Source organism: Narcine bancroftii, chromosome 5 (assembly GCF_036971445.1).
Source record: "Narcine bancroftii isolate sNarBan1 chromosome 5, sNarBan1.hap1, whole genome shotgun sequence".
Lineage (NCBI taxonomy): Eukaryota > Metazoa > Chordata > Chondrichthyes > Torpediniformes > Narcinidae > Narcine > Narcine bancroftii.
This window is the reverse complement of record NC_091473.1, coordinates 213331082-213342326: the sequence shown is the minus strand read 5'-3', so window position 1 is coordinate 213342326 and position 11245 is coordinate 213331082. Positions and strand designations below refer to the sequence as shown.

At 51.5% G+C, this 11245-nt stretch overlaps 1 protein-coding gene across 2 annotated transcripts; it reads right to left on the bottom strand.

Annotated features, from left to right (window-relative positions):
- Positions 1-2247: 2247 nt before the first annotated feature.
- Positions 2248-9530, bottom strand: LOC138764809 (type 1 phosphatidylinositol 4,5-bisphosphate 4-phosphatase-like). 2 transcript variants are annotated; one of them, XM_069941115.1, is made up of 7 exons: positions 9320-9529; positions 8712-8911; positions 7912-8018; positions 7289-7400; positions 6684-6736; positions 4312-4402; positions 2248-3155 (listed from the first exon to the last, which is right to left on the bottom strand). In XM_069941115.1, exons 1-7 carry the CDS (start codon positions 9486-9488, stop codon positions 3012-3014), a joined length of 876 nt encoding a protein of 291 aa, XP_069797216.1. In that variant the 5' UTR covers positions 9489-9529; the 3' UTR covers positions 2248-3011. The 2 variants fall into 2 exon arrangements, with proteins under 2 accessions (XP_069797216.1, XP_069797217.1); XM_069941116.1 differs by lacking the exons at positions 4312-4402; positions 7289-7400 and having other exon boundaries at positions 9320-9530.
- Positions 9531-11245: the final 1715 nt, after the last annotated feature.

Here is an 11245-nt window from a genome sequence, read left to right as displayed (position 1 = left end):
GATAGGTGCCTCCATCTGTGTGTGCGTGTCTGAGCGTTAGTGGCAATGTGTGTCCAGATCTGCCCATGATACTACTCCAAGTGGTGTCTCACCCATATCTTATAAAGTTGCAACAGGACATCCCTGTTCCTGGACTCTGGCCTGTCTACCCATGTCACCACTTCCAGGAAACAATGTCTTTGTACTTCAAGGTCTCTCTGATCTACAACTCTCCCCAGCATTCACCATGTTAGTCCTCGGCCTCCAAAGGTTCTCTGTTCTACAATACTCCTCAAAGCCTACATTCACCATTTTAGTCCTTGTACCCAAATGGGCAGAGCTTTTTTCCAGGACTGAAATGTAATGACAAGGGGACACGGGATTTAAAGTGCTTGGGAGTAAATTCAGGGGGATGCAAGAGGCAAGTTCACACAGAGTGGTGGGTGCAAGGAGTGCGCTGTCGCCAATGGTGGTGAAGGTAAGTCCACTGGGATCTTTTCAGAGACTTCGATAAGTGATTGGAACTAAAAATAATGGAGAGTTAAGCAGTAGGAAAAAATCGGCAGTTGTTAGAGTTATTAGGTTGGCACAACACTGGGTTGATGGCCCTGTACTGTGCTGATCCTATATCAATTTGCCTATCTAAGCGTGTTTATATCAGCCTTCACCACCATCCCCAGCAATACAATCTGGGCACCCACCTCTGTAAAATAAAATGTACCCCTGACATCTCCCCTAAACTTTTTTCCAATCACCTGAAACAGATATACTCTGGTATTTGCTACCTTTGCCCCAGGAAAAATTGCTGGCTCCCCACCCTATCTATGCCCCTCATACTCTTATATAACTAAAGTCACCTCTCATCCTAAGCCTTTCCAAAGAGGAAGGCCCTGGCTCAGTCAACCTTTCTTCATGAAACGTGTTTGCCAATTCAGGCAATATCCTAGTAAATCTCTGCACCATTACCAAAGCATCTACATCCTTCCTGTAACGAGGTGACCAGAAATGAGCATAATGCTCCAAATGTGGTCTAACCAGAGTTTTAGAACCATAAAACATTGCAGCACAGAAATAGGCCTCTTCGGCCCTTCTGTCTGTGTCAAACTTTTTTTTCCTATCCCACTCACCTGCAGCCAGTGTATAGCCCTCCATAATTCTCCCATCCATGTACCTGACCAAATTCCTCTTAATTGTTAAAATTGAGCCCACATTCACTTCAGCTGGAAACTCATTCCACACTCTCACCCCACATTCTGTGTGAAGTTCCCCCTAAACATTTCCCCTTTCACTCTTGACCCATGACCTTCAGTTTGTATCTCACCTATGCTCAGTGGGGAAAAACCTATCTACATTTACTCTGTCTATTCCCCCCTCATGATTTTAAATACCTCTATCAAATTTCCCATCATTCTTCTATGTTCCAGGGAATTAAGTCCTAACTTGTTTAACCTTGTCCAGTTCCTGAAGTCCAGGCAAATCCAAGTGAATCTTCTCTGCACCCTATTTTATTGATATCTTTCCTGTAGTTAGGTGACCAAAACTGCATGCAATACTCCAAATTTGGCCTCCCCAACATCTAACTTTACCATAACATCCAAGTTCCTATACTCAGTACTTTGATCTATGAAAGCCAATATTCCAAAAGCTCTCTTGACACCCTTGCAGGGAATTTTGTATCTGTATTCCCAGGTCCCTCTCTTCTACCACACTCCTCGTAAAAGGTTTTATAGAGCTTCAAACATTACTCTTGAACTCAATCACCTGACTAATGAAGGCCAGCACACCATGTGCCTTCTTAAGCACCCTTGAGGGATCTATGAACCTGGACCCCAAGATCTCTCAGTTCCTCCCCACTGTTAAGAATTCTGCTAACTACATACTCCGTCTTCACCAAAGTGCATCACTTCACCCTTATCCAGATTAAATTCCATCTGCCATTTCTCAGCCCATCTCTGCATTTTGTCCTCATCATGCAGCAACCTTCCACATTTTAAACCTTTGTATCATCTGCAACCTTACTGACCCACCCCTTCTGGAATTGGCCCATCTGCACACACCTAGGCAAGGAACCTGTCAAGTCTCAATCCCAACCCAATGAATCCCATGTCACCTTGCTGGGTGGTAAACAGGTTTTGGGATCTTGCTGCTCAGTGTTTTGCCTACTGAGGTAAGAGAGACTCTGACAACGATGAATTTCTCCAGGATCAGCAGTGGAGCCTGCAGCAACAAACTGAGCAGAGTGCTGCAAAAGTCTTTATCACATTCTGGTAAATAACATAAAATTTAATTTTCATCATTAAATAGAAGACATGATACAGCAAGCATCGCGATTAGTGTTATCTTCCAGGCAAAAGAGCTGTGCATAAATTACCTGCTGCAAACAAACAGTACCCAAGGAATGTTGTGCCTCACCTTTACCCACACCAGGATTGCAAGATCTGACCAAAACAATGAGAGATGGACATCTCACCGACTCATACCAGTGAAGGGGGATGTCGTCTTCCTCATCTTGACTCAAACCAGAAATGGGACCTCACCAAAGCACACCAGGAGGAGGATATTTCACCAATCCACACCAGAATCATGGATAGAAAGTGAGAGAACAGAATGAGGAAGCTGAGAAATGGGTGGTAGAGGAGAGTGGACAAACTATCCAACTCAGGGACTCTGGCCCAGTGGAAGGATTCTCTTGGCCTTGTGACCCCTGGCTCTGATCCCAGACCAGTGAAGGGATTCTCCCAACCCTTGGTGATCTCTGGCTCAGTGACCACTGATCTGGAGACCCATGACCTGATGGAGGGATTCTCCTAGCTTGGTGACCCCAATCCAGTGGAGGGATTCTCCTGGCTCAGTGACCATTGGCTCTGCAACCCTAGCCCAGTGACCCCTGGCTCCATGACCTCTGGCCCAGTGACCCCTGGCTTGGTGGAGGAATTCTCCCAGCCCGATGACACTGGCTCAGTGACCCCTGGCCTGGTGGACGGCTGGCCCGGTGCTCGAGGCTCGCCAAAGAGCATTGGTTGTGACCGTGGTCAGGAGAAGTTCTGGATGGGGTGGCTGACCCGCACACAGGCCCAGTAGCAGGCTCGGGCCAGGCAACAGGCCGACAACACAGCAGTCACCACCCACGCTGCATAGATCCCATGGTAGCTCTTCGCCTTGACCCACGTCGTCGCCTGTGGGGGGGGGGGGGAGAAAGAGTGTAAGTTCCAAATTGGGCCCCTGTCCTACCGCGCACACTTCTGCCCCACACTGGTAAGAAAAAGTTCTCCGGCTTCCTGGAATAGGGCGATCAGATATACGACCTACATCCCATCACTGACAAGGTGGTGTTTCACTTCTGGATGTTGTGTGGCAGGGGCACATCAATGGGAGGTCCAGGTCTGTATGGAGGGTTCCGGAGCTCGGGCCACATGAAGGGGGGAGATTAGAGGGGCCCAGGTTCCATGGGGAAATCGGAGATTCCCAGACCACAGAGAAGCGTTTGCGTCTGGACGGGAGGGTTTGGGTCCACGCAGGGCATCTGCACAAAGGAATTTGAGGGTGCAGGTCCACCTAGAAGGATCTGGGGGTCCAGGTCTACAGGTCCGTGCAGAGGGAATGTGGGGGTCCGTGTAGAGGGAGCTGGGGGTCAGTGCTCAGAGCTCATTGAAAACAACAACAGAAGTAGACCAGGAGTGTGGGATACTTGGCCTCTTTTGGCCAGACACTTAATGTGGGAAAAAAAAATCACATTGCTGCAATATATAACTTTGTTCAGACTGCACTTGGAACACTCTGTAATTCTGGTTGCCACATTTCTGAAAGGGAACAGATGAGGTTCACTGGGATGAGGTCTGGATTGGAGAGGATGAGTGATGGGGGAAGAGGTCAGACAAATAGGATATCCCTGGGTAAACATGAGACGACACTGGGAACATGGGCATAGTACTCTGTCTCCGTATTTCCCACTGGGAGCTCCAAGAACATGGTTCTGGATAACTGGGATGCAGGAGCAGTTGGTCCAGACTGTTTGTACTCACACTTGGCAACAGCAAGGGCTGTGAGCCAGCACTCAATCAGTGGTTGAGAAGGTGGGGGCGCTGAGTATTGATTGGTATGTGAGAGAGTCAGGGCTCAGAGCATTGATCGGTGGGTGAGGGAGTGCGGAGTAGAGCATTGATCAGTGGATAGGGGAATGGGGAGCAGAACATTGATCAGTGGGTGAGGGAGTGGGAGCAGAGTATTTCTCATGAACTGATCAGTACTGAAGCCAGATAATTGATCGGTTATTGACAGTGAACACAAGCAGAGTATTAATTACACCAAGCCCACTATTGCTCAGATACTCACTGCCACCACAGCTGTTAGAATGGAAAGCAGCAGCCCGAGGCTGAACATCCAAAGGCAACATTTGCGGGGATACCTTCTGCCAATCGACGACCTGAGGAGTGAGAGGATGAACTGAATAAGGAGGGAGTGATAAGCACAAGTTGATCCATGCCTCTGAACCGTCTCCAGACGTCTCCCTCTGAACCGTCTCCAGACGTCTCCCTCTGAACCGTCTCCAGACGTCTCCCTCTGAACCGTCTCCAGACGTCTCCCTCTGAACCGTCTCCAGACGTCTCCCTCTGAACCGTCTCCAGACGTCTCCCTCTGAACCGTCTCCAGACGTCTCCCTCTGAACCGTCTCCAGACGTCTCCCTCTGAACCGTCTCCAGACGTCTCCCTCTGAACCGTCTCCAGACGTCTCCCTCTGAACCGTCTCCAGACGTCTCCCTCTGAACCGTCTCCAGACGTCTCCCTCTGAACCGTCTCCAGACGTCTCCCTCTGAACCGTCTCCCTCTGAACCGTCTCCCTCTGAACCGTCTCCAGACGTCTCCCTCTGAACCGTCTCCCTCTGAACCGTCTCCCTCTGAACCGTCTCCAGACGTCTCCCTCTGAACCGTCTCCAGACGTCTCCCTCTGAACCGTCTCCAGACGTCTCCCTCTGAACCGTCTCCAGATGTCTCCCTCTGAACCGTCTCCAGACGTCTCCCTCTGAACCGTCTCCAGACGTCTCCCTCTGAACCGTCTCCAGACGTCTCCCTCTGAACCGTCTCCAGACGTCTCCCTCTGAACCGTCTCCAGACGTCTCCCTCTGAACCGTCTCCAGACGTCTCCCTCTGAACCGTCTCCAGACGTCTCCCTCTGAACCGTCTCCAGACGTCTCCCTCTGAACCGTCTCCAGACGTCTCCCTCTGAACCGTCTCCAGACGTCTCCCTCTGAACCGTCTCCAGACGTCTCCCTCTGAACCGTCTCCAGACGTCTCCCTCTGAACCGTCTCCAGACGTCTCCCTCTGAACCGTCTCCAGACGTCTCCCTCTGAACCGTCTCCAGACGTCTCCCTCTGAACCGTCTCCAGACGTCTCCCTCTGAACCGTCTCCAGACGTCTCCCTCTGAACCGTCTCCAGACGTCTCCCTCTGAACCTTCACTGTCCCCATCTCCCTCTGAAATGTCCCTGTCACCAGACGTCATCCCCTGAACCTTCCCCATCCTCATCCCCCTCTGTACCATCCCCCTCTCCCTCTGAACATTCCGTCCCTGGACCTACCCCATTATATATTAAATAGTGTCAGTTTTTCCAACTTAACCCCTTCCTCCACAGCTCATCCCACCACTTTCTGTGTGAAGATAATGCCCCTCAGGTTCCCTTTAAAGCTCACATCTCTCATCTTAAAACTGTGCCCTCCCTGAGTATTAGACTCCCCAACTCTTGGGGGGGGGGGGTGCTAGGCAGACAGTGACCGTCCACCTTATTCACACCCCTTGAGGACTGATAAACCTCAAGAAGTTACACACACCCAGATGTCTCCCTCTGAACCTTCACCGTCCCCATCTCCCTCACCCTAACCCCCACACCACCTCAGCTTCTGACACTCCAGGGAGAAAAGTCACAGCTGATTCAGGCTCTCCTTGTAACTTGAGTCCATAACTGCTTGTGATACTCCTAGTGTGGTCTCACCCACTTCTCGCACATCACTGCTCCTGGACTCAGTGTTCCAACCAATAAAGATAAGTGTGGCCCAATGCTTCCTTCATCACTCTGTCCTCTGGAATGAAAACCTTTCCACGTGGAAGAACAGCATTGGCCAGCATTAAGAAAGCACCATACACAGTTTCCGTGTCCATCTCCCTTGGTCAGACCACACCATGTAAACTTCCTGTCTTTGTACCCATGGGTCTTACCACACCGGGAGTACCATGCATAGTTCCCATCTCTGTATCCCTGGATAAAACTACACCAGGAACACCATGCACAATTCCTGTCTCTGTATCCCTGAGTCAAACCACAGTGGGAGCACCGTACAGAGTTCACACCTCTATCCCCTGGGTTAGATTGCACCAGTAGCACAGTGCACGTGTCCCTCTCTCCATATCCTTGGGTCAGACCACAACAGGAGCAGCATTTGCAGTTCTCAGTCTGTATCCCACACCAGGAGCACCATGTACAGTTTCTGATCTCCATATCTCATAACAGGTGCACCATTCACAGATCCCATCTCCGTATCCCTTGGTCAAAACACACTGGGAGCAGTATGCACTGTTCCCTTCGTCCATGACCCACACTAGGAGCTCTGTGCACAATTCCCGGTCTCCATATCCCACACCAGGAGCATCGAGCACATGGTTCTGGGTAACGGGTGGAGGAGAAGTTGGTCAGGACTGAGTTTATACTCACACTCGGCGACAGTGAGGGCAGCGAGCCAGCGCCCGGTCAGTGAACACTTGCCACTGTAAGACAAGAGACCGCAGCGTCACCCCAAGACCCTGAACACTGATCACTCACACCGTGGACATTGACCCCAGGCCCCTCACACCCCAGACGCCAAACACTGATCCCTCACACCCCGGACATTGACCCTGAGGCCCTGAACACTGATCCAACACTGAATGCAGACCCAGACCTTGACCCCACACCCCAGATACTATCCCCAAACCCTTCACATTCAATCCATGCCCCTAACACAGATAGATCCTGAACCCCACATATCAAACCCTGACCCCTCACATCCAGGACACTGACACACCCCCAACCCCCCCCCATATCAGACACTAATATATCATATCCATTCACTGTGCCCAACCCCGAACCCTAGGGCTTAACCCTGACCCCTGCATCTTCTACCTGACCCCCGCGCCTCTCCCCAACCCCTATGCTCCCTCCCCAACCCTCACACCCTGGTCCTGAACCCCACACCACCTTCCTGACCCCTACGCCCCCTCAACAAGGCCTGCACTCTGACTCCCACGCCCTCTCTCTGACTTCTGCGGCCCGGGACTCACCAAGAAGGTGTGCTTGCAGTGCCCACAGATAACGCGCACTCCGGGGGGCTGTGGGTCTGGATCAGGACTGCTTGGACCAGGGTGCACCGGACCCAGGTTAATGATCCGCTTACTGTGAGGGAGAGGGGGTAGGGGGGAGAGTGAGGGGGGAGGGGGAGAGCGGTGGGTGAGAGTGGAGAGGGGAGGAGGGGCGAGAGAGGAAAACGGTGCGACAGCAGTAGGGACAAGGGGAAAAGGGGGCGAGAGTGGTGGAGGATGTGAGGGGAGAGGGGAGTGTGATTCAGAGGGGAAGAAGGGTTGAGAAGGGGCAAGAGTGGGAGGAGAGAGGGAAGGGGGAGGTGGAGAGAGAAAGGAATGGGAAAAGAACAGCATTAATGCACTGCATCCCAATCTGTTCCCCCAAAGCTGAACACCGAGTACACCAATCTATTTCTCTCAGTCCCTCTCTCATGGGGAATATCTGTTCACTGACTGGTGTCTCTCAGTCCCTCTCTCTCAGGGAGATAACTGTCCACTGACCAGTTTTTCCCTGTCCCTCTCTTTCAGGGGAATACTTGAACATTGTTTGGGGTCTCTTCATCTCTCTTCTCTCAGGTGGATATCACGGTACTGGGTTTTCTTACCAGTAAGGTCGGGGACAAGCGATCCTCTGAGATGTGACTTTACAGATGAGGAGACAGTTACATGGACACCGAACATATTTCTTCCCCGTTGGAGCATTCTTTATGGGCTGTTGGGAGAGAAGAAAAGGAGGAAAGAGGGAGAGATGGGGGGGCAGGGAGAATGGGAGATGGTAAAGAGGGAAAAGGGAGGGAAAATTGGGAAGGGAAGAGGGGGAGGGTGGGTGAGAGAGGTGGGATGTACACATGGATGGGCCGATGGGGCGGGCGGGGAGAGGGATGGGTGGAGTGAACAGTGAGTGAGAGAGGGGGGAGCAGAGTGGGTGGGAAGGTGGAAAGAGTGAAATCACACACCCAGATTCTTCCCCACTGCCAGCAGGGTCCTGAATGAACCCCAACCCTGTACTCTCACTATGATCTTGCTTGTGCTCATTTCTAATTTTTAATTTGGAGATACAGCACAGTAACATGACCTCACAGCCCAAGGGCCAAGCCTCCCAATTACACCCCGAAACCAATTCACCTGCTAACCCCGTCCATATTGAGAACATGGAAGTAAACCAGAGCACCCAGAGTAAACTTGCATGGTTGTGGTGAGATCGTGCAAGCTCCTTTTGACAACACTGGATTCAAACCAGAGTTACTGATGCTGTAATCATATTGTGCTAAACAGCACACAGCAGAATATGACGTTGCAAGGAAAAGATCCCACTCTCTGTCAGTCCCTAGTGAACTCAATGAACCCACCCATCTGTGGACTCTGTTCAGTGCAGCAACAGAGTGGAACGCTTTTTAGCCCTCACCGTTGCCTCATTGCACACCCCACACTTGACAACATGCTGTTGCATCTTGCCCTCCACATTGATGAGCGACTGACAAACTCTGCAGTTGATCATTGGGGAGCTTCCACTCTCGGGGCTGGTCGTTGGGGAGTAGGGAGGCAAATCCTCGCCAGGCAAAACCGCGGGGGCAGGTGACGGTGTCTCAGGGTAGTCCGGGAAACCTGGAGGTGGGAACATGAAGAGGAGAGCGTCAGTCACACCACACAAGAACAGGCAAGGCAACAGGTTCTGCACTGTTGAGGCAGTGCAGTGACAGGCACTCAAGGAAGGGGGTCGGGCAGGGCAACATGTCCATGGGGTGGGGCAATATGTGGGTGGGGCCAAAGCAGGGGGCGGGGCTGGAGGGAATCAGTGCGCAAGAATAGGCGAATCTTGTGACAGATGATTGACGGCGGGGTCATTGGGTCGATTCACACGACTTGGGGCGGGGCTAGACCGCGGTGCGAACGCCGCACGCCATTGGTCCGTACGCGCATGTTCCAGCCAACGCTCTCCCACGTGACACGAGCCGCCGGGGATCCGCCCCCCTCCCCTCCCCTCCGCTACCGGCGCCGCCCCACTTCCCTTACCGTGGACGTAGAGCGGAGCTGACAGGCCCAGGCCCAGGCTCGGGACTGGGCCTGGACCTGGGCCTGAGACCGAGCCCGAGCCCGGGCCAGTGTTGGAAGCCGACGCCAAACCGCCTTCCTCAGTTCCACCTCCTGGCAACAGCGGCGAGCGCTCTCCGCTGCCGGCCATGGCTGCTGCTGTCTGACGTCACCACGCCACGGCACGTCGCGTCCTGAGGTCATCGGCCGAGGATACGCCCCTGGCAACCCCGTCCCAACAATGGGAGCTGGCATAAGGAGATCCCTTTCATGTGGCCGGCAGATCCTCGGAATCAGGTTTTTGGTATTATCAGATAATAAAGACAGTCCAATATTACATGAAATTTGTTTCTCAAGGGATATTGGAAACTTGGTTCGAAAAAAGAGAGAGTACTAAAATAAATACAAGAAACAAGGAAAAAAGGAGATGTTTGGGTACTAAATGTTTGGCCTGGAAATCAGCCTGAAGAAAACTGAGGTCCTCCATCAGCCAGCTCCCCACCATGACTACCAGCCCCCCCACATCTCCATCGGGCACACAAAACTCAAAACGGTCAACCAGTTTACCTATCTCGGCTGCACCATTTCATCAGATGCAAGGATCGACAATGAGATAGACAACAGACTCGCCAAGGCAAATAGCGCCTTTGGAAGACTACACAAAAGAGTCTGGAAAAACAACCAACTGAAAAACCTCACAAAGATAAGCGTATACAGAGCCGTTGTCATACCCACACTCCTGTTCGGCTCCGAATCATGGGTCCTCTACCGGCACCACCTACGGCTCCTAGAACGCTTCCACCAGCGTTGTCTCCGCTCCATCCTCAACATCCATTGGAGCGCTCACACCCCTAACGTCGAGGTACTCGAGATGGCAGAGGTCGACAGCATCGAGTCCACGCTGCTGAAGATTCAGCTGCGCTGGATGGGTCACGTCTCCAGAATGGAGGACCATCGCCTTCCCAAGATCGTATTATATGGCGAGCTCTCCACTGGCCACCGTGACAGAGGTGCACCAAAGAAAAGGTACAAGGACTGCCTAAAGAAATCTCTTGGTGCCTGCCACATTGACCACCGCCAGTGGGCTGATAACGCCTCAAACCGTGCATCTTGGCGCCTCACAGTTTGGCGGGCAGCAGCCTCCTTTGAAGAAGACCGCAGAGCCCACCTCACTGACAAAAGGCAAAGGAGGAAAAACCCAACACCCAACCCCAACCAACCAATTTTCCCTTGCAACCGCTGCAATCGTGTCTGCCTGTCCCGCATCGGACTGGTCAGCCACAAACGAGCCTGCAGCTGACGTGGACTTTTTACCCCCTCCATAAATCTTCGTCCGCGAAGCCAAGCCAAAGAAGATATTGAATGTAAAAAGAATCTGAAAAAAGAAATCAGAAAAGCTCAAACTTCATACCTTCGTGGCTGTAGCAAGCAGGGTGAAAATAAATCAAAAGGGTGTGAGAGATGAGAAAAACTGATATTGCAATATGAACATGAAGAAAATAAAATAGATACATACGTAAATTAATGAAGCCAGTACAAACAACATGAGACATGGATATGAGAAGGCAGGAAGCTGACACTGTCTGAGTAAGATAAGAATCTCCTAGCCCTTCAGAAAGAAGCAAGTTCACTGAATGAAGGAGATAAGGACAGACGAGATAAGGGTCGCCAAGCCCCAGATAGAATTAGCAAGGCTTGCATAAATAATTAGAAAACCTTAGACAGTATTAGCAAGTTCTACATATATAATTAGTAAGTCATACACAGATTTTTCAAGTTATGCATATTTAACTAGTAAACCCAAGACAAGATTAGCGAACCCTGCATATGAAGGGACTGTCCTGAGAGTTGGAAAGGTGTGAATGGGGACAAGGGCAAGGTTGTGAATAAGGACAATGGGGATAATGG